The sequence below is a fragment of the Anomalospiza imberbis genome, chromosome 4 (assembly GCF_031753505.1).
Source record: "Anomalospiza imberbis isolate Cuckoo-Finch-1a 21T00152 chromosome 4, ASM3175350v1, whole genome shotgun sequence".
Classification (NCBI taxonomy): Eukaryota; Metazoa; Chordata; class Aves; order Passeriformes; family Viduidae; genus Anomalospiza; species Anomalospiza imberbis.
In genome coordinates this window covers 42496279-42520657 of record NC_089684.1, presented here as the reverse complement: position 1 = coordinate 42520657, position 24379 = coordinate 42496279, and the positions used below count along the sequence as shown (strand labels likewise).

The 24379-nt window shown below is 41.9% G+C and overlaps 1 protein-coding gene across 4 annotated transcripts in view; it reads right to left on the bottom strand.

The window, feature by feature from the left end:
* The window catches only part of MAML3 (mastermind like transcriptional coactivator 3), a 248020-nt gene that overhangs the window by 73957 nt on the left and 149684 nt on the right, over positions 1-24379 (bottom strand). For all 4 annotated transcript variants that reach the window (XM_068188030.1, XM_068188031.1, XM_068188032.1 and 1 more), the window contains exon 2: positions 11779-13266. In XM_068188030.1, coding sequence (XP_068044131.1) covers positions 11779-13266 — 1488 coding nt within the window. The remainder of the gene's footprint in view (positions 1-11778; positions 13267-24379) is intronic.

Sequence of the window (24379 nt, the reverse complement as noted above, 5' to 3'; positions counted from 1 at the left end):
GTCAGATGAATAAAGTGAATACATCTTCAGACTCACCACATACACTAAATTTTCCTATACATCCATGTGCGTTGTGTAGTTTGTGATACACATAGGAACTATTCCAGAAATGTCTTAAAAGTCTTTAAATATTTCTGTTCTCTGCATGTGTCTGTGAGAACAGTGAAGTTGTCTTTGAGTAATGGGACCAGTTTCACATTATATGAAGGGTTTAAAAGTTACTCTCCAAAAAAAAATAACTTAAAATTGCCCTTCCATCTGTAAGACTGCAAGGGTTTGTAACCCTAATTTACTGCATTCTCCTGCCATAGACAAATCCTTTAGGTGTGCATGTCCCTGGCCACTTAACAATAGAAAATTTCTACACATTTAGTTTTGTTTTAGCCATCTGTGATAAGGACACACTGCAAATAATCTTGATCCAGTGAAGCTGTTCCATAGTCTGCAACACTGAAATTCTGGTGGAGATGGATTAGCAGTCAGACTGCAGGTATAGAGGCCAAATTTATCTCATGGATTTATCTCATGGATGGTGCTACTACATTAGTGAGATTTTAGCTGAGATTCCTCAGTTCTTCACCTGTCCCAGGACTGGTTAAAAAAACATTTAATATGACAACAAATATTTCATACTATTTCCATCTGCCAGAGGTATACAGACCACAGAAAATCATGGTGTCTGCAGGAATTTCCTGTGCACTGTGACAATACCAAAAAAAGGTCCTGTGCTATTAAATGGGTAAGGAGGGGAAGCAGAGAGATAAAAGCTGGATGAGGGGAAACAGGAGGCAAACTTAAGCAGGGAACTTAGACAGAGAAAAAGAAAAATGGCTTATGGAGTAGCAGGAGAGAGAAAAGAAGCAGACAAATAAGATAGGACAGATTAAAAGCAAAAAAATCCTCCCCAATCTGCTGGATTCAGAGGGGAAGGAATACACACTGGAAAAATAATTCCAGTGGAATTGGAAAGTGCATCTTGGGCACTGTCAGGAATCTTGCTTTCTCTAGGCAATACCATGTACAAAAATGAATTTAAAATTCAGATTCTTTTGGGAATGTTTACTCTTCAAGGAATGTCACGTCACAAAAGGAGAAGTCATCTCAGGACAGACCTTACACTCTCTCTGGGTAGACACTTTCAAAACTTTTTTCTTTCTGTTTTATAAAGACATTGACTTCCCCCCAGTTTCTCCAAACAGCATATGGAAACAAAAAGCATCTTATAGGTTTACCTGTTTTTCAAACCAGATTTTAACCAGAAGTGAGAGATTCTACAGAAGAGTGCTAGCATGAGCCAAAGACAAAGCTTCTGGAGTAAGTAATCAGCTTTAATACTGCCCAAGTGTGAAACAGAAGTGAAAAGGAGACAGAGGAAACATGATTTTATGACAGTACTGCTAAACTTCGGCTTGCTTTCCTATGAGACACTTGATCCTCTCTAAGCAGCTCCTCTCTTGCAGTAGAGGAAGAGCTGCTAACAAGCTCCCACCGGGTGTAAATGAGGAAGCACCTGTTTGGAAGATGTGTTGCCACAGAATGGGTGGTTTTGTCCCGATGTGTAAGATATGCTTGCAGGGTAATGCATACAAAATGTTCCTCTCACACATGAAAAAGGGGCTCAGTGTGAGTGGGAGGACTCCAGAATGCAACAAGAGAACAAAGAACACAGGGACACACAGATCGGTTCCTCTTCTTATTAACACGTTTGGCTGTCGCAGACAACACTAAGCTGGTGAACATTAACATAAAGAGGGCAAGCTTCCTATTGCCTGTGAGGAACGAAATCTTTGCCGAGAGAGCAGAAGCCACATTCTTTAGCAAATTAGATGCATCAGCTGGGATTTGGCAGAACCTCCTGAGCCAAGGACTCCGAATCTGCACTTAACCACTTCCTTGGACAGTCTTTCAAGAGATATTAAGTGTTCCTACTACGGACACACACACATTGCAACATTAGGAAATCTTCCTGGAGGGAACACACATACCAATAACATAATGCTTCTAGGTAGCATAAGGCTTGATTATTTCAAAATGTTTTGGAAAGCATCAGAAATAGGATCCACCTAGATAAAATGAAAGACAAAATAGGAAGTCAGAAGTGAGAGGCACACCTTGCTGCTGATCTGGAACATCCTAGCCACCCAGGGAGTACAGACTGACCATCAGAGAGCACTCCTTCACACAGACACAGGTTAGGTAGATGTTGAGCTCAGAGCTTTGAATGGATTCTGACACTGGTCCTGGTATCACTGCTCTGGGATCAGGTGGCCAAGCCCTCTGCTGAGGCACAACCAGGCTGTAAGTCATATTGCTTTAGAGAAGGGATAAAAAAAACTCCTGGTAATATGTGTCCAAAAAGCCATACTAGCCACAAAGGAGTATGTAAACACAAGTTTTGAAAGGGCTATTCGTTTCCACATGTAATTCCAGAAAGCACAGTGACATTCAGAACACTTCTGAGCTACAGTCATGAAGTACAGTAAAGAAATCTGAGCAAAAATGAGCCTCTAAAGATGGGACTATTACTTTTCCTTTGAAAATATGAGCGTTACTTGGTCCTAAGTTCCTAGCTGGAGCATTAGTCCGTACTTAATGATGTTCTTCTCAAGCAAAAGAGCTGAGATATATTAATGCTCCTGGGACAAACAAACTTTCAGTGCCATCAAAATGTTCTTGGGGGTTCAGGGGTGGAGGGAGGATGTTTAAGGAACACAGGGATTACAGCCGAGTAGGGGATTTTCTTTTTCTGGCAGTGCTTAGTCTCCCAGACATCTCTCTGTGTCTTTCTTCCTCCTCTGCCATTCTTGCACCTTGTGGGGCAGCACAGATAATTGTGGACACTCCAGCTGTGGAATTCCTGTTTTTCAGACCTTCACAGTGCTACCCAAAATGAAGCTGTTACTGTGTAATCTTTAATTGGCTGCAACACCTCTGAGGTGGGCACTGCCTCTTCTGACATGTGGTTCTGACACCCTCCACAAAGCCTCACCAGAGCAGAAATACCTAGATTTTCTTCCCTCACAACATTGAGGTTTTTTTAACAGCTTGATCAGGTGCACAGGACTGCCTGAAGAAGCAGTTAGGAAAGGATTGCCACGTATTCCCCCATTCACAAAGGAGCCCATTTCCCCATTACACTGGTAACTGGTGATAGGTACGTGGGGCTTTTCATCATTTTCTCCCCGTTCCTCCCCCCGATGATGTCTGTTTACCTGAGTGTGGAGACATGACCAGGGAAGAAGTCACCTACACATTAAAAAAAAAAAAAAAAAGAAGATTGAAGAAAAATAAAGAGAAGAACAGGATGGAGGTTGCTTTTAAGATAATCACAATCTAGTTCAACATAGTATTTTGAATTAGAGGATACCCTATAACCTTCATCTATATTGATTGATTATTTGATAAATTTTCTTTGCTGCAAGCTCCTTAACAGAGAGAAATCAGAGCAGAAGGAGAACACAGGAAAAGAAAAGGAGGCCCCTGGCAGAGCAGGCTAGGTGATCACTGTGGAGCAGAAACTGTATGAAACCTGCTTAACTGAGTTAAGCAGCAAAGACTTCCCATCCTTCATGCAGTAAAGAGAGCACAGGGGAGGATACTGCTTAAGAATAAATCCTGTTGCAAGAATATTTCTATATGTACAATTAAACTCTTCCTGAAATACTACTGAAAAACTGAATTTCAAGTTTGCTTGGAATTAAATCTCAGCTTGTATATGCCCCTACTATGGAGGGAGATGGAAGAAGAGATGGAAAGAGTTAGTTTTTAATCCAGTCTCTTGTTCCCTTTACAAAGGGTGGGAAAGACAATGGCACTATGCTTAAGTTGAAAAATGAACTCCCAGACTACCCAGAAAAGGCTTTCCTAGCAAAGGCATTTGCTAATAATTTGTTTCCTCCAGAACAGAATAGTCAAAAGGCAATTTTAAACCTAATGTCGGCAGAGATACATGAAATGACACTGAGGCTTAGAAATGCTGCTGAGGGTGGAAATGCAGCCTGAAAGGAGACAGTTTATTTCAGTTCTTTTAATCAGTACAGAGAGCAGTAAGGGCCCCAGTTCTCAGTAATCTAAAGTTCATTGTTATATGCCTGATGAAGGCTAATCATTCATTGATTTATGCATTTATATTCAGATCTTTAGAAATTATAAGGACAGCCCCACCCACCCCCCTTTAAATGGATATTTATCTGTGGATATAAGATAGGTCTGAGTGTGTTCAGATCCAAAACAGTGCCAGAGAAAATGGGTGGACAACTGCAAAGCCTTCCCTTGGGCTTTCCAGCAAAGCCTATTCTCTTCCAAAATGAGTTGCAAGACTTGCCTGGCTCCCACTACCAGCAAGGGAAAGCTGACCACCAATCTCATTGGCTAGCATGAGCTCTGGAAGATTGGGCAGAGAAGGGAGATATTCCCTGTTCCTCTGAAAAAGAGATGAAGTAGAGAGATCTTCCCGGTCCTGGATCTGTACTGTTAAATCTGGCCAGGACCTGCTGCTGATTTTACCACTGCTGCAAACTACAAGGCCCCGTAATTCCACTGCACTCACAGCCCTCTTGCTTGTGGCAAATGAAGGAAATTTGGTACACGCTGAGCAATTACTTCACTTGTGTGTTCAGTATGGACTGTAACTTGGAAACAATGTAATTTCCTTTTGTGATGTGTATTTTCTAAAAGGACTATGTGACACCATAGAAATACAAACACAACCAAAGGGGAGCTCCCAAGAAAGAGGTCTGGAGCTGCACCAGAACCTTAGGGTACAGTTGGGTAAAAGAACAGGTTGGATTGAAATGGGGGCACGGAAAATTCTCAGCATTACATTATCTTATCATTATAAGATTCATAATTTCAGATGTTTTCCCTTCACTTTACTATTCTGAGCCAAAAATGGAAGGAAGAATCAAAGCTTTACTCTAAAAAGCAAACTCCTGTCCCAAATGGATACAGAACAGCTGGAAGTCAAGAATCCTAGGAGTTCAGAAAGCAGGAAGATAACTACTACCTTATCCCCAGTATGTATTAATTTTATGAGCTCATGATTTTAAAGCAATTTTAGAATTTCTGAATATTTCCATCCAGCAGTGTTGTGAGGCTTGACTTTTGTTTTAGGCATTCAGACTTCTATATTTATGAATTTAAACAGAGGAATATATATTCCTGTAAAATTAAGGTCTGATTAATGTTTTTGAGATGTTGAGAAGCAAATTGGCAAACCTAGGATTTGTAAAAGGGAAATGAATAAATACAGGGGCAAGAAGAATTCTAAGTGTCTACACTAAAGGAAAAGGTAAAGCTAAGGACACATATGGACTTAGAAAATTTACATGAGGACAAATCTAAAACTCAAATATGATCTAAGTGCAAGCTATGATTCAATCTGCATCATGGCTGGGTATTGCAAGATCCCAGACTGGAGAAAAAGGAATCAGAGCAAGTCAAACCAAAATGCCCAGACAGAGCAAGTTCTGGCAACCAGTAGTGAGGTACTAAAGGCTAAATAGACAAAGTACTCTCAAGGATAGGAACCTTACCCTTCGTCTTTGGAATAAGCCTTTTCTCAAAATAAAAATGGAAAGTAACAACATCTAACTTATGACCTGAACTCACTGTCTACGTGAAAACAGGACAGTTTATTGGTTTGCAATAAACATGGAGAGTTACAAAGGCCCGTGGACAAAAAGAAGTTTGTCATGGCTGGCATTGCTGGAAGCAGGTAAAATGGGTCATGAGATTGGAAAGCTAAAACTGATGATGCTAACTTGCACTTTCCAGAAAAAAATGGCACAGAAAACCCACCAGGAAAGGGTAGCACTCTATGCAAAAATATGCTGCTACTGGCTATAGACATTTCAAGTGCTTCACAACTGCAGTTGTAATGAATAAAATTGAAGAGGAGTTGATTGGAACACATTAAATCATTAAACTTTTGGACCTTGCTAAATAACAGGACAAACTGTTCTTTACATAGCAATCTAGATTATGTTGGAAGGAAAAGTGTAAAGAAAAGAAGTAAAATATAGGACATTTAATATACACTTTACTTCATGCAGTCAGTAATACAAAATATCTGCTTCTAAAAATAACATAGGACATTTTCTTTACAAATGTTAATAATACACACTATAAGTCTTCAAGAAACTTGACAAGAGGAAAATCACACAACAATGCATTTTTATAACTCTTAAACAAATGGAGAAGTTTCTATGAATCAAAGAGTTACCACTACAACTGTGTTTTATAAAATAGAAGAGACCAGTTATTCTGACACACTCTCTAGCAAAGCAATGGAACAACTGCTTTCAGCTCTCTACCAGCAATAACTTGGAGGATTTAACAGTGAATACTGGTCAGCATGGTTTCAGGAGAGTAGTTTTCACCAAAGAATTTCAAAGAATCATAGGGTTATTTAGGCTGGAAAAGAATCATAGGGTTATTTAAGCTCTAAGATCACTGAGTTCAGCCTTTAACCCAACTCTGCTCTTAGGGCCACACATGTGCATGTCTTTTAAATACCTCCAGGGGTGGTGAATCAACTACTTGCCTGGGCAGTCTGATCCCATTTCCTTAAAACAGGATGAGGGCGTTAGTTGAGGCATGGGAGCAGTGCTCTTATATTTTGCAAGGTTTAGGCTGGGAAAAAAAACTTGATATTGAAGAAAAAACATTGCCAAAAATGAAATGAACAAAGTTTGCGTTACATTAATAAGTACACATCCAGAGGTCACAAAATGAGGAATCACCAACAAAATTGGTTTTGAGGATTATGCCACAGAGATCTCAGCCAAATGCTATCCAATGTTTGTTTCTAGTGATTTATGCTAACATGGTCTTCTTTACAACACCATGGGCAGATGACAGCATGCATGGTAAGAAGGCTAGGCTATGTTCCCAAATTGCCTGGTAAGATGGTCAGAATCCGTCTGAGCATGTTTTGTTAACCCATCTGTCCTTAAAAGCCTACCAGAGACTGATTTCCAGGGAGCACATTTGAACTTTTGTAAAAGGCAGGCGCAGCATCTAAACTCCAAATCAAAGCTTTTGTGGAAAGCAGTGTCTGCAAGTCAAACATAGCACAGACAGGCATTCACTATAGCTCTACAGGCTGCTCAGCAAGTGATCCTCACTATCTCCTACATTATTTCCATTCCAGCCTGTTTCCCCGAAAATCTGGTAAGACAGTTGTTTCTCTGTCACCATTTCATGCAGTGAATACAAATCTTTCTTCTTTACTTCCAGGTAGGCTTTTGAAAAAGGCCAAATTCCAGAACATCAACAATCTCTTTGTCTTACTAGCTCAAAGATAACCATCAAAAAAGTGTAAAATCTCTTTTGCCATTTCCAAGAGAAACACTCCCTTTCACTTCTAAAGGACAATGATGATTATGTTTTGGAAATGTTCTCAGGACACAGGTCTCCCTTTACCTTTGGCATGCAAAACCAGACTGAGCAGATGATGCATCTTGAATATAAAAGATTAAAACAAAGGACAGATAATTAAATATGAATATATGCTTGCAGGATGGTGTCATTTCTCTCCTTCATTCACATCCCTACAATTTTAAACAAAATAACTAGTGGTTTCATTAGGAAATAATTGCAGCATTCTCACAGTCCCATGCAGGCAAATAGCTGCAGTCTAGTTTTACTTTTCTTACACCCACGGAGAATTCTGTTTTGTTTTGACCTCTCATTACTTTCCCTCACACACTTGGCTCCAAACATCACATTTTGCCCCAGCTATTCAGCAGTTATTCTTTAGGGCTGCTTTTTTTTTTCTTTTTTTTTTTTTTTTTCTTACCATTATGCATTCATATAGAACAGCTGGAACCAAGAAAAAGCACAATTAATTATTCCTAAATTTCCCAAAGAAAATGTTTTTACTTTTCCTCAGTTTGAAATTTTGGGTTGAGGAACAAGAGAAAAATTGTCTCCCATAAAGCCTTGCATACATCTCAAAAACTTAATGGAACATTTTAGCTTAAACAACAGTGTAATTTTTGAGAAAGAGGCAGTTCAGGTTTTCTTCCTTTTATTTCTAAAATCCTATAAAAAGTCTAAACAAAGCCACTGTTGCATCTTGGTGGGGAACTGATTTGTCTTATTATGACGTGAAAACCAGAAGAGAAGAGGACCTCCACCCCTCAAATGCCAAGCAAGATACCAGCCCTGTGAAAATCGACTTGCTGGATTAGCCTATGAACCCCAGCTAAGCAAGAATGGAAGAACCACACAGAAAAAGCAAGAGCAAAAAAGGGCAACACCTGCCACACAGTCACAAACTAACAATTGGGTTTAGGGCAGATCAGGGTACATGGAGCAAGGCAGAGAGCAAGGAATTCCAAGTGGGAGTCTGACCAAGTGGAGAACAGTCAGGTATGAGCTAATATTAGTAGGAAAGAGTCTTGATAAGGTAGACAAGTCAGGATCCACAATGAGTTTTGCTGGATATAGATGGGTCAGGATCTGCCTATGATTTTAACACTCCGTTCCAGAAAAAAATCCCATCAAAATTACCTTCAGGCCACCTCTGGAAAAATCCCTGACTCAAAAATCCAAACCAGTATCTGCTTTGAGTAAAAACACCCCAACCAGTGCTCCTGTAAAAACAAGGTATAAAAACAAGAAACAAGGTATAAAATAAGATACAGGACTTAATGGTTCAGGGCACATGGGTCGTTCAGCAAGAGTGTGTTGAGGGCTACAATGCCAGTATCAGTCCTGAATCTCCACAGCAAAGCAAAGGACTAACACATCTGACAAGAAGAGTCTCAATACCCACAGTGCACAGATCCTTCAGAGAAGTCCTACTTCTATTGGATGGTAGTTCTGCTAGCTAGGCTGCTGATTTAGCACTCTGCCTGTCCAACCACTCGCACAAATATTGAGAGGAAAGGCTTCTTCTCTTTGCAAGAGTAGGCAGTGATGCTCAGCATGCCCAGGACACAAGCCCAGAGCACTGACACATTAATCAGAGTCATGGACAGCTGACCTCCACCAAGCATTTGCTAAGCCCCAGCTGGACTAAAAACAATGGTGTACCTCACTAAAATACACTCAACAACTGAAGCAATGTGTTCATGTAAGAACGCTACTCATTACAACAGAAGTATCTCAGGCACAAATGGGTTTGAATTAGCACATGCACAGAACTAAGCCATACCTAAATTTCACAGCAGTGCACAGAAAATAAGCCAAGGCACTTATGTACATGTCAGATGATCTCTAATCAGCTTTTGGTTCTTGAATATGCCCTAGTAATAGTAACTTGACATTATATATATAATGTAACTTGACGTTGAAGTATATGGTCACTGCTAACTATTAGGTGCAATAGGTAGATTCTTTTTCTCCTTAAATATAATTTGTTAAATCGTTGTGATTATTTAACACAAACATACGCTTTTACAAATCTCTATCAAACCCCAAAGCTACAATGAAAGTAAAAACTGTGAACTGAAAGATACGTTCGCTTTACATTCAGAAATGTATTTCAAACTGAAGAGTGCAATATTCTTATTTTTCATCTGTGACTATCAGCATGTAGTAAGTTGTAGAATCAGATAAACTGCATCAGTCTGTGTTTAACTTAAGAGTATCAACATTTTTACCACTTTTGCAAAAACAGTAAGTTCCATCAAGCACATCTCACAATAATAAGCTTTCTAATTTTCCACAGGAAAATGCTTTTCAGGGAAGCAGGAGCCAAAGAAGGAAAAAATACATTACAGTTAGAAACTTATTACTTCAACCTTTCTCACCAAAATAAATCCCTTCAGTGTAGGCAAGTGGGTTCCACAAGTAGTAAAGGGACCTTTTGATGTCTACACAAAAGCAAGAAGTCTCTCATCCTGGATGGATCAATAGATGTGAATTGCCCATAATGTATAACAAACTATGGCTCTGCCTTAAGTTTCTTCTTTGTACGTCACAGAAATGACTTAATATCTGGAGTTGTCTATGGAAGAACGTCTAATTCTATCCAAATATTTAGTTTTTCCTACATTAAAAAAAAAAAAAAGAGGAACTGAATGAGATTAGATATATGAAATGTATGAAACCTCAGCTACCCATTCATATTGTGGAATTGCAGAGAGATATTAACATTAATTTCTTGACTTATGAAATGGAGGAGATGGCATTAACTCTTTCACACAGGCAGTTCATCCTCTCAGCTGTTTGATGGGTCTTTGAGTTCAGCAGATTTAACAAAAGCAAAAGAAAGAAACGACAAAGCATTAAGCAGCATGACCAAGCATCCTCTGCCTCTTAATTACAAACTGATAAATCTGCAGCTACAATTACAGTCTGAGTTCTATGTCATTATTGCAATATTTCTCTGGATAAACCTTCCCCAAAAGAAGAGGCTTTAGATCACCTATGTCTAATAAAATAGGCAAGCAGAATTAATGTAAAAATACGAACCTTTGTGCTGTCACCATACATCCTGAACCAAAACCAGGAGGCAGATGAACATTTCTTTTTGTTTTGCAATTAATTTTAAATAATATGTGATGTGCTCTGACCTGATAAAGCTCCTACTTCTCCTTATTGGTTGATCTCCAAACTCCATAAGCTGAAGGAATGACAAAATTTGCTGTATTTCTACATGTATTACAGTGTGAGTCACAGTTAAACCATGCTCAGAATGAAGTATTCCTTGTAGGTGGTGTGGAAACAGCTAATTTGGTGAAAAGCTGTTATGCTAAAATGATCAACCAACAATTCTATAAGTGTATTATACACTATAGGTGGATATCAGACTTCTTGATGTGCTTCGGTGGCACATGACTTCTGTGAAGACATCACTTACTTTGGGAATTGATTATTAACTTGAATCCATTTTTAAACTCTCAATACAACATTTAGAAAATTTGTTCTTGAACCTTTCCATGACACCAGCGGGGAGATCTTTCCAGGGGCTGCACAACTAAGAATATCCTGCTGACCCAGGAGGTGATAGGGCATTGATGTAACTGCTGTTCCAACTGGTTATTAACTCATTACAAAGTATTCCCCAAGCCTGGCAACTGCTGCACCGGAGCTTAGCATGAATACACGTGAGACAGTGATGCCAGTGATGCTAAGCTAACATGGCTTTAGCCTCTTTCTGAAAGACAAAATACTTGGGGTTGCTAAAGACCACTTGAAAGTCCCAGAATAAACCGTCTCATGTCATCATCACAGTCCAAGCACAACTTAAAGCATCCTGTTCCTACTTTTTCCAGTCAAAACCAAAGGCAATTGGCACCCAAAATGTTCTTCCTTTGCTCCCAGAGCCAAAAAGCCAAAGATGCTGTTTAAAACTGGCTTGATCTCTACCCCAAGAAGAAGGGACCAACTACTCCATCTTTTTGGTACAATGCTAACTACACTCTGGAAATTAAGCCATGCAGGGGTTTGGGATCCACAACCACCAAGTCTTGCATTATGGAAGAAAAGCAAATAAACCCTCCAAGGAAGAGTGACTTCTGACCCAAAATTTCCCAGAGTGGCCCTTAAGCACTCATCAGAAGAGGCACAGGGAAAGAGCAGTTAATGAAGAACACATCTAAAGTATAATGCAACATAATTTCAGTTGTTTCTTAAGATAATCAGGCTCCAATACCACATGAAAAAATCCAAGAAGCATCTGCAAAGACATTCCATGATTTCCAGGGGAAGGAGGAGGCGAATGGAGGAGACTGGACAAAGAGGTGTCGGCCTCTGTGTTGGCCGATACAAGAGGCCGATTGTACAAAGCCTCTTGTTGCCCACGTGTTGTGCACTCACACTTACCTGACCAAGGGCGGGGAGTGCTGCATATGCCATGGGCTGATTTATCATTCCTTTCTGCTTCATGATGAGCATGCGTTTCTGCTCCTCGCTCAGGTGTGCCACTTGAGCTGGCATCTGCGTCTGCTGGGACTGCTGCTGCTGCTGGATGTACGGCATCATGGTGTTCTTCCCGGGATTTGCCATTGCTGGGCTCATCATCTGACTCAACTCAGTATTGAAATGGGTCAGAGGTTTAGTGTTGCCATAAGAAAGCATATTGGGCTGTTTGCCCAAGGAGTTTGTGACCAAATTATTTGGCTGCTGACCAATCATGTTAATGTGATTTTGAGGGAGGTAGTTATTAATTGTGGTCTTCTGGGGATTGTTTGCCATAGGAGGCACTACAGGGTTTTGGTTGTTAAAGGCTTGAGAATACATCATTGGACTATTTGGTTTGTCTGCACTGAAGGGTCCTCCGTAGGGACTAGATGGAGGCCCCACCGGTGACCAGCTTGAGGACTGATTTGGATGCTGTTGCTGCTTCTGCTGCATGAGCTTGGCTCTTTGCTGCTGCTGGGCTGCCATCTGCTTGAGTTGCTCAGCTGGGGACAGGTCAGCACTAGGCAGGGTCACTGGCCCAGGCCCCGATCCTGCCACGGCCGATGCTGGGTTCATCAGGAAGCCATTTCCAGAGCGCACCTGTGTCTGTCCGGGAGTGTGGGCCTGACTGGGAGTCTGAGGGGACTGGACAACACAGTTTGCTGGTGATCCAGCAGGGACTGGGGCCAGTGGTGCACTGGATGCAGAAGCAATGCTGGAGCCTGAGGAGATGTTGGAAAATGGAGGACCAGAAGAAGATGGTCTGACCTGGGGAGACCCTAATGGGACATGAGCAAATGGAGAATGGGATGGATCACTTTTTACGCTCGCGCTCTCCTGAGTCTCTGTGGTAGGCCTGGGAAATTCAGGCTCCTTCTTTTCTTCAAAGTCTTCATTGAACAAATCCTGTATATCATCTTCTGGGACAGTGTTCGCCAGCTCATCTATGAGCTCCTGCCACTCCTGATCATTCAGGTTAATGTCTGAGAAGAGCTTGTTCTGATTTGAAAGAGATGTTTCAGAAGTGTCTATGCAGTTGGAGTCATCCAGAGGCTCTTGCTTTAGTTCCTTGTTGTGTAGGATGTTAAAACTATCATCCAGCTCGTTGCAGCCATTAACAGGGAGCTTTATCTCAGAAAGCCCACCATTTTCACCCAAGTCTTCTAGACCACTCCTGTGAGTTCCACTGTTCTGCAGGAGCAGAGGAGCTTTCATGTCAAGCTGGTGAAGAGGAGAAACAGCAGGCAAAGGCAAATTAATGGGCAAGCTGTTGATTGCATCAATGCCTGGCACATCCTTGCGTGTCCGCTTGCTGGTTGGAGAAAAGTTCCCATCACAAACTCCATTCTGCTGCTCTCCATTGAGAGGTGAACGTGCGCCTTCCAACTTCCTTTTGACTGTCTCTTGAAGCTTAAAGAAAACAAGAGGAAAGAAAAAAATTAACCATTTGCAGATGCAAAAGAAGTGCTCTTGGGCACTGTGACAAGATGCTCCTCATCAAGCAAGTTTTAAAACTTATTAGGAAGTTTCTCTGATTTCATTCTTATGCCTTGATCAATTTGATAACACAGTCTTAAAGCCCCCAGACAAACAAACACTTCCCCCTGTCCCAAACCAAACCTTCCCTTGACTGGGAAAGCAGAACTGTAAAATATGTCTGTGCTTTCCAAGCTGAGTCTGTGCTAACTTCCAAAAAATTTAGGCAGCAAGTTGACTAATTCAACATTTTAGTGCCTAGTACAGGAATGAGATTTAAACAGTGTTCCTAACAGTGAGAAGTCTTAAAATGGAACAAAAAAAGAGAAAAAAGGAATCATTACAATTTTTTTTTATTTGTTGGAAGTTTCTAGAAGCTTCTTAAAAAAAATAACTGCAATATAATTGATTGACTACTTATACAGAAATGTGTCGTTGACAAAAAAAAATTACATAGTTTCATTTGATTAGCCCTATGTTCTTGGCTGACACACTGAGAATCACTTTTAAGGGAGAAAAAAAAATATCCACCCTGGAAGCTAGAAGGTGCTTTGCATAATGTTAACTCAATCAAATAATTAAAAAAAGGAAACCAGCTATGTGCTAAGAGCTAACATAAACCACAAATACCTAACAGAAATAATAGCAAGACAAGTCTACAGAAAAACAAATATATTGGAACACAAGAATTTTATAAAAAAGCATGTATTAACATCAGCTTTAAGTCAGGTTATAGAAGCATGGCAAAGAACTGTAGCAAGCAGCAGTCCTCCCCACTCACACCCAAGTGGAGTCCTTTACTTATGTACGAGGCTAAAAAAAGCATCTCTCTTCAGCTAAGGCCAGGAACAATAGTGGGGAGGGGAGGAAGCAAAGAGGTCACAGCTCTAGCAAACGCCTTCAGGACACACTTGCATCCTTGATACTAGAACAATGGAAGATGAAATACCGAATGATTTTATCGGTTTTTAAAGTATTCTTACTGGTAGGAAAGTCGGCAATATGCAACTCCCACCCCTTCCCCAACCTAGAGGTCCTCAACCTTCTTTCTTCTCATAATCCAGATCCCATTTATTTCTCCCATCCCAGAGGGCTGATTCCCCTTTCATCCCATGTGTAAGACAGGCAAGCAAATCTGTATCTTGCCTAGGTTTTGGAGGGAGTGGTTCTGGGAAGGCTGTGCCCTTCTCCTGCCCCTCAGGCCAGCCCAGCCTCTTTCAGCACACAATGCAGAGGGATGTGGCCAGCACAGGCATTGCTGCAGCACAGCTGAGCATGCATGGGGCTCCAAGATACTATGAGGCTGCTCTTCTGCAGAGAACCATGCAGAAAGGCAAGGCTATGAGTCTAAGCAGACCATCAACTCCTTGATTTGCACTGGAGCAGAACAGCTTTTTAATGTAGGAAAATAATTAAAATGTGAATAAGAGTCCCCAGCAGGTCACTGTTGGCATAAGTGACTGAGTCTTTGCTGCCTGTTCCACCTTGCACAAAGCCAGTGTGTGCCAAGCCTCCCACAGGCAGAAATTTCTCCACCTTGTGGCTTCTGTGGTGCCACATAGACCAGCTGTTCTGTAACCACAGCCTCTGCCTCATGGCTGGTCTTCTCTGGTGTTTGGTCTTAAAATCCTGAATTTGGAGAGTTGTGGATGTTCATCTTGGAGATGAGAAAGTTCTGGGTAGACCTTTATAGCATCTTCCAGTACCCAAAGGGCCCACAAGAGAGCTGGAGAAGGACTTTCTACAAGTGATAGGACAAGGGGTAATGGATTCACACTGACAGAGGGTGAGTTTAGATTAGATATTAGTATGAAATTCTTCCCTGTGAGGATGGTGAGCTGTTGGTACAGGTTGCCCAGAGAAGCTGTGGATGTCCCATCCCTGGAAGACTTCAAGGCCAGGCTGGATGAGGCTCTGAGCAACCTGGTCTAGTGGAAGGTGTCCCTGCCCATGGCAAGGGGGTTGGAATTAGATGATTTTTAAGGTCCATTCCAACCCTTCCTAAATTCTGTGAATTTATGCCTATGCAGCACTGTAGCAGCTGTCCATACCCTGAGTCTCTCCCCTCCCCAGTTTCTGGAGATGAGGGAACAGGCACGGCCAGTGGTTTGCACCAAGAAGTTCATCTTCCTGTGCTGCAGACTGTGATGGGGAACTAGCCTGCAGTAATGTGAGCGTCAAGACGGCTGTGGGCATGTTTCGGGCCTCCCTATCAAGTCCCTGTCACTCCATTCCCACTCCTCTCCCAAATGCAACAGCTCTTGTCCCCATGAGCTCCACAGATGCAGGTGGAAATGCACACTGTGCCACTCTCTCTAGATTAAAGCCTGGCACAGTCAAGTTTAGCAAGCATAGGCTGCAGAGCACAGAGCCCTGCAGGAGAGAATCGCCTTCTGTCCACACCTTCGCATCTCTCTGTGCCACAGCAGCAGAGCTCTGCTAGCAAGAGGTGCTTGCCCAGAGGGGGTAATTGCCTCAAACTGGGCCAGTTAGCAGCCATGTGGAAAGGAGGTCCAGGACCGGTGTGAAGGATCAAAACCAGATCCCACAAGAGGACTTACGGTATGGCTCTCACCTCGGCTGCCTCCCTCCCCTAAAGCCCGTGTTAAGCTGAACATCGGTGTGTGGCCTTACAGCTAGCTCCCTGCTGCTTTTCGAGTCCTGTGTCTGCCAGGCTGCAGAATCCTACAGCTGAGTTGCTTCCACTGATCTTTATATAACCCTGGATCAGACCCTGGAGACAGGAAAGGATGGTACAGATGTGGTAATGGCACCGCTTCACAAGTACAACAGCACAGCTCCAGGGCAAGAAAAGAAAGAGCACAAGCTGGCCTCAAGTGCAGGTGTTCAGTTGATATAATGGGCTACAACAGCATATTTAAATATTGCCCCTAATGGGCCACTCACACAATTTACAGCTGAAATCATTCATTTCAACTCCTAAGCCATCACACTGCAAAGTCATTATTGCCACATCAGAAAAACATTCCCCAAACAGCAAGCAGATTCAAGACCAAGCTCAATGGGAGTGCACAGGCAAAACCAGGATTTGAAGAAATGTTCAAAATGTGTCATGGCCCTTTACCCCAAGTTCATATTGACCAAATGCTGGGCTAAAGTAAGAACAGGACCTGGTGGCAGTCTTCTCATCATGAAGTAAAGTTCCTATAAGGAAAAGACGGGAAAAAAGTTTGTCTTAATGACAAGGCCAGGACTAGTGAGAGTGATTATCTCCTGAGGAATACAAGTGAACTGACTCCATATGCTTTGCAAGTTTGAAAGAATACTTTACAAAAATATTGGTAAGAGTGATATGCTTTTACATGGTTTCACACTTTCAGGTTTTAAAACATTTACCATTTTATCCTGAATCTATCATCTTATTTGTATATGAAAGTTTACCAAAAGAATCAAAACTATCTAGTGGCAAATAACCAGCCCTAAAAATATCAGTTCCAGAAGTTTCATCATGTGCTGGAGCTTTGATGTCCCCCCTGTACAAATAGACAGTGACTTCAGTGAAAGTAAAAGCAGGCCCAGTATATAAATATTCATAATCATGTTTATTATGTATTATAACAAAAAGCAGCTTGACATGAAAACTATTTTCTATGAAATATGAAATACACAGAAGTTGTCCCTCATTGCAAAAAGAAATTAAATTAAACCTATTCTAAGTTGCTACCTCCACACTGTTCTCCTTCAGAGACTTTAGGGTCTGGGGGGTTAACAGACACTGATATTTTTATTGTCTTTGTTCATTGAAAAACTGTAGGTAGACAGAGACTTAACATAAGAGGTTTGTTCGAAGGCAACATGCTGGGAACAACCTTTGCAGGTGGGGAAGCCCCTTGATTCCAGCATTTTGGGGGAGTTGGAGCCATTACAATAAATGCATCTCCTTTTTTTGAGGTACGACACAGAAATACTCTTATCAAATGATTTTAATGAAAACTTTCCTTTTCGTATCTTGATTTCATTCCCAATCACCATATTAACTCTTGAATGGTTTGAATATCCTACACTGAGCATACACTGGCAAACAGTTTACCACAAGCAGCATTCCACAGTGTCTTAGACTAAAATCCCAGCACTTCTTCTTCCCTCTATAAACACAGTCCCTGAAGTAAAATAGCACCTTTTAAAGTACCCTCCCTCTCCTCCTTAGTACACAGTTTGTGCATGTTTTATGGCATGTGTTGTGAAGATATTAGCAGGAGCTGAGAGATTTATGTCTAGGAACAGAAGATTGTTGACACATAGAATAAAAATTAAAGGAAAATACCAAAATCAAAGGAAAATATTGAAATAAAACAACCCCCTTTCAGCTTCATAAGCTTTTAGTTTTAGTCACAAAAAGTATTTGGCTGATGAATTTCCATTTCACTGCAGTTTTCTACCCCAAAGCACAAGAGGGTGAAGCAGGACTCTTGATTCTTTATATGCCTTTGAAAAAAACTCCAGTTGAAGAGTGAGAAAAGGTCAAATATTGGCAGGTTGACTTTTTAAATGACTTTCAGTTGGAGGAGAGGCAGGGGGACAGAATCTGTGCACGCAAACACACACCAACCCAAACGGTCTAATCCAACCCATCCTGAAATCCTCGGCTGAGCTGCTCGGATGTGCCGTGACAGACCCAACAGATAAACAAGAGTGTGTGGAGGCTGTCGGCAGGGCTTTCATCTGTGAGGAGAAGCTGCTCCGCTTCATCTCACCAGCAGCAATTCATTTTTCACAAGAAACGAGACAGAGGCACTGTCGTTATAGCAACAGCTGAGCCACTGGCAGCCCATCCTCCATGCCGGAGCTGCCTTTGGTGGGTGGCTGTTCCAGTCGCGCACGCGGAGCGACTCAGGCTGTGGCAGCAGAATGTCCTCTCATTGCTCCTTTAAGAGAAACCATACAAAAACCAGAGGGAGGTGGGGAAGCCAAGAGGCTAAATTCGCTCTACGCCAGTAGAAGCTGTTCACAGGGTCTAACACAGGTCCACTTCTCTGTGAGCCCCCAGGAAAGGAGGCTGATGGCACTTTTGCAGATGTTTCTGTGTACCAGCTACATGTAGCCACTGACTTTCCTCTCCCTAGGGCAGCTCCAGCCACTTCAATACAAGACAAGGGCAACAGTTCTGAGACCTTTGGTCCACTTGGCTGCCCAGCTCTGCTGGAATGTGCCCTGCTCTGGAGTTATCTTTGTTCCCTGTGGGAAAGCAGAGAAACTAGCCAGAGCCCAAAGTCCGTCTTACTCAGAGGATATGCATGTTTACAAAAAACAAGGGTTATTATCTTCTCCACGTGCTCCTCTGTGACTCTTTCTGTTAAAAATTGATCTTTTAACCTCTTCATGTTCAATCAGTCTGGCCCATCAGCCATCATGACCTTCAGTTCCTTTCCATGAAAAGAATTCAAGTCTTGGGCCTTCCTCTAGGGTTTCTACTCTCCCTTCCACCAGTGTGTCTGTTCCTGAGTTTGCCCCCCCTTTCTTCTCCTAGAGCTTCTATAGAAAGATCTTGATACTGCGTACCTCCAACAGGGAGTACTTACCATGAGCTCTGCCAAACACCACCCCAATTCAGCAGTCTCCAGCCTGCACCCTAGAGACTGAGTAAAGTTTGCTACTTAATTTCTTGTGCTGCACTTAAATCCCATCAACAATTCAGGAAGTGTCCCAGAAGTGGCTATGAAGTGACACTAAGCAAGTGGATTTGACATGACAGCATCTAAGGAATAATCAGCACTGCCATTTGCATGCCAGAAATTCAGCTTCAACATTTGAAAGGATTTTTGCACGCACCTCCTTGCTGTATCACCTCTGACGCTGCCATTCAAAAGTCAATGTTGCCAGAGTGCCACCGCCTGAGGTACAGCCACATCTTGTCACCAGTGTTTTAAGTCCATAGTAGCTCCACAGTAGCTTCCCAATGACACTTGCAGTGTCCTGCAGAGGTGGAGCCTTTCAGAAACCTCTGCTGGAGCTGAAGTCAGACAAGCAGCCAAGCAACATGAAGGTGAGTTACTGGTCACCACTTCCTAAAAATGAAAGTATTTCATGCATCCATCCACTCCCCTAATATCTTAATTTCTCCATGCTGCTGAAAGCATGGCACTGATGCCTCACTGGATGAAACCTGATGTAGCAACTTGATTTTGGAGCACAATTGCTAATTTAAAGCACATGCTGTGTTTCTCCATGCTAGGCCTGGCTGCCCAGCTCTTGTTGGCCAGGGCAACGTTTCAAATATACAGGAAATTTGCATATATTGTGAAATCTGTCTGAAGTTGGTAAAATCTCATCCTGCCAACCTTGTCTGTTCACCTCTGAAGGCTCATAGAGTAACCTCTGCCTCAGGAAGGGGGTCAGCCTTCCGCCCCTTACCCTGCAAAGGACTGCTGGGATCTCTTGTCATCACCCTTGTTTTTGCCGTCAGTCACCAGAAGAACGAAATACCTCCCAGTAATAGTAAAATGATGAACAAGGCACTGGGTAAAACTACAAGAGTGAGCAGAGAGGAAAACAATCCACTTCCTCACATTTTAGCCAATCGGACAGGAAGGGGTGCTCTCTGAAGAGTGAGAGTAAAGAGTCATGGTGACTCTTGGATGCAAAGCTGGCAGCACAGCCTGTCAGGCTCCCAGCCACCAGTAGGAACTGGATCACACTGGGAAATCAAGCAGAGAACAGGGAAGAAGGGTAGCAAAAAAGGCACTGCATGAGAGCAGAATAGCAACAGCACTGGGGAAGTCAAACCACGCAAATGCCCTCAGTCAGCCAGGTAAGCATGCTGGTGTGGGCTAAAGCAGCTTGAGAAAAGCTGAGTGCAAAGACATTGCACAGCAAGTTTAACTGAACTTTAGAGCACAAACTTTTTCATGGATGGAATGTTGTTATTGCTGTCAAAGAGCCTTCCTGCCCAAGTGTATGATCTACATGGTTTACTCCTCTTCAGATCTATCTAATTGAATCCTGCTTTGGCCCAATGGGGTAAACACTGGCAAAGCAGTCACCTCATTGCAGTGCCAGCACTGCTCCATTTGTGCAAAATCTCAGGAAGGTGCTAAGAGCCTATAAGCTGAACTACTGAGCTGGCAGTGCCTACTCCTGCCTCTCACACCCAGCAGCCGAGATCTACTCTCTCTGAAACTGTCCTTGCAGATGGCACGAGCTGCATCTTCAGGGTGTGTTATGAGAATTTAGTCAGGAAACCTCCAATCGAATTGTCTGGGAGTTGTTCTGATAAGTCTTCAACCTTTCCAATCCCCTTTGTATCTGGATGGAAGAGAGGGTAATGATAAAAAGCAGACACTGAAGATTATTAAAGCTATGCTTCCCAAAGAACTACAAATCAGGATAGAAAAGAAATGCAGGAACCTCTTGTGTTTCAAACTAAGAAGCAGCAAAACAACACACCTAGTGTTGTTGCACATGCACCATAGCTACTCAGTAGCTCTTTAAACTGTGTATGAGACACTAGGAATGGCTTCCTGGGAAAAATCTTATCCCAGTTCATCCTTGGATGAGCACAAGTAGAAGGCTAGTGAAGTATGCTGATGGCATCCTGCCTGCCTAGCAAAGAGGTATGTGGGACATGAAAGCATTCCTGTCCTCTGCAAAGGAGGAGCAGCTCTGTGACACAGCCTCTGCCTTCCTTGTCATTAAGGCAGAAGTAGCATGTGAGCTCTGTTCCTGACTTCAGAACTGACAGAATAAAACCTTGTCTAACTGATGTAAGGGAAAAGCTCTTCCTATGCTTAGGGCAAGCAAATTACCTTCCAGCTGTGTGGATATTCTCAGTTCAGTCAAAGAGAAAAAGAGAAAGATTTCTACCAGGCTAAGCCTGGGAAGAAGTCCAAGAGGAATGTAAACAATCTGTTATCTTGTTTTCTGTTCATATAGTTTATAGATGTGTTCTGCCACACTGACCTAAGTCCACTGTACCAATCAGGTGAAGTGTTTTTACTCTAAGACCAATGGAATTAATGTTCATGATGTTCTCTGTAAAAGAGAGAAGTGCTTTTGAATAAACATTCATTCGCCTTCTAAAGTCATACGAGTCATTTCGCCCGTCCCTGGCTCAACAGCATCACAGCTGCATGCAATATACCACCATGGCACAATCTACATACACAATATATTACTCCAGACTATTCTCAGAGAAACTCCAAAGAACGAGCCAGAAGAGATGGTGAAGGTGTGACAGTAATCCCCTGATGACACCATAGATTTCCATGGCCCATGAGTTTCTATTGGATCTCTTTTACTACCGAAGCCTGTCTAGTGCATGATCTCTAGAAGACAGATACCAAACTGACAGAAGGCTGAAATCAGAAACGGCACAGTTGTCTTCCATTCACATCACTGGTGTTAATTCCCAGCACACAGCACCTCATGGCAACAAAGCTACTTATTCCATAGGTGCATGAAGCAGCACCTTCTGGTTCCTCAAATCAGTGTGGGTTAAGTAATTCCAGGGATTCTTCCACATGACTAAGTTCAAGTTCATGCTTTCTGAAGCAAAGTGTTTCATACAATTGGAAAAGGAAGGAAATGAGAGCCAGATAGTCTATACACTGTACCTGTTCAAGCCCACACATTTTAACCACCCTCATGAGGTAACATTATAAATGAAGCTTCCACTTGAAAATAATTTAAATATCAAATTAACAGATTTCCACAACTAAGACATTAAAAGAAAAATCTTGTGAATCAGTCATACTGTGCTGCAAACAAAATGGTAAATTTAGCCTCCTTTTTCCCATCTGTTCCCTGAATAGGCAGCTTGGCCGAGGACATAGGTCAGCTGAAGATTTCTCTGCAAGGACAAATACCTTTAAAGGAGTACAGGTTATCTAAGTATAGATTGAACAATTAATGATACAGTAAGAATTGCAAAGGAGACCCAGGTATGGGGAAAGGAGAGGGAAACTAATGCTTTGCATGGTAATTAATTCCCGATTTTTTTCTACATTTGAATTGTTTGCATAGTAATGAGATATGTCTTTTGGGGAAAGAAAAAAATTCTACCATGAGACAGATGAGTTTGGAAATAAATTAATGCTAAGCTACTGACCATTTAAAAAAATAATAAAATCAAATAACTAAAAATCCCAAAATAGAAAATATGTCAGAGACAGCTTTTTTCTTCAGACAAACAATTTCCTGATCAGCAGAATCAGCTTGATCCATCTCTAGGAAAGAAGATCAATGCAGGAACTGGTTGTTCATCTTGACTTTGCATATCTCTTTAAAAGAACACAGAAAGCAGAAGTTCTGAAAGACTCCTGAACAAAACCCATGGCTCAATCCTGAGAGGTGCTGAAGCCCTTAGGCCCACAGGACCACAGAAAGGTCTGGTCTGGAAGGGACTTTAAAGAGCATCCTGTTCCAACACTCCTGCCACGAGCAGGGGTAACACCACAGACCAGGTTGTTTAGGACCCCATCCAGCCTGACCTTGAACACACTCAGGGTGAATCCCATTAAGTGCACTAGGAATTACCTAATTTCTTCTGCATCCAAATTTCTTCAGAGATATACACTACGTCTGATGGAACAACTCCTCTTTGCATTCATTTTTTGATTTCAATACAAGTTATAGCAAGTACTGAGAAGAAAAAAAAAAAAAAAAAGGCAGGATCACTGAAGATCTGTGAAGACTCAAGGAGTCAAAGCACAGTATAGGATGTTCCAGATGTGTTCTGAATTATTCTGAGCACAGTTTGGGAGCTACTTGCCATGGGCTAAAGGCCAGACAGCACTGAATAGCAGTTTTGCCCTAAATATGGCCAAGTAATCCATACAAACTTTAGCTCTTTGTGGCCTCAGTACCTTCACATCAAGCTGACCTCAGGTGTCACAAAGGCACACAGCACAACTAATGGAAAAGCACATCTGGTCTCCCAGCTCCCAGCAATTACCAGAGTCACAGGCACACAAGACTGGACCTGCTGTGTGGTGTGAACTGCAAATGTACCATTTAAGTCTACTGATGAAGTGCAAAGAAAAAGATTTTAAGCAAATGAAGGCCCTGATTCAGCACAATATTTAACACATGGTTCACCTTGAGTATACTAAGCAACTGAAAATACAAAGAATGGTTTATGCAATAGATGACAAGATCAGACCAAGATCTTTGCTCAGGTCCTACCCTCTTTATTTCATCCACATCAGCTACCTCCATCCCAGGATAAACCTCCTCCTCTCTCCCATCCTACCCTGAATATGCATACAGTGTAGTGCTGAACTCATGGCAGCAATGGCAGGAAGATTCCCAAATCCCACAGGTGTGTAAGGCTTTGAGATCTCTCCACACAAACCAAAAAGGATAACCAGGAGAAAGGTGGGCAGTGTTCTGCCAAAAAAGGTTACATTCCCAGTTAGTTGTGGCCATGCACCACATTACAACCAGGCACTTTTCTCATTTGTGTATTTTGAAAACAGCCCTCCAAGGGAAGGAATTGCAACTCATAATGCTATAGATGTCTGTACATTCCCAGTGTACACAACACGGGTTTTTTCTTATTTTTTCCTTTTGATGTCAGAAAAAATTCTGCGGTTTTTTCACACAAGTGCACACACACACATGTAGTCACTGCCCACTCACATGGGTTTTAATCTCAGCAATCTGTGCATACTAAGCATATATTAGCAGCTAATTAAAATTAAATTAAATTTAGACTTCAAGTCCCATTCACCACTGCAAGTTTGTGCCCTTAACAGTGCCAAATAAGTGCAAGACAATAAAGCACTTGTTGTTGTAGGTAAAGACTAAGTCACAGAGAACACTACAGTCCTTTCCTAAACCCCCTGAAGGTCTGAAGCACTAGACATCATCGTTTACTGCTAGATAAGCCATGATAGAAATGCATTATAAGCCAGTGTGAATTAATACCATGGACTTCCACTAATCTTATTTTTCTTTTTAAAGGACTTCCCCCTCCCTCCTTTTTCTCCTATTGTAGGAATGGTAAGCCACCTAGTACTCAGTGCTTTTAATTTGTTAGTCTGAAGATACAGTACCCTTGGTCTATTACCAGAATTATGCGGAATTTGGT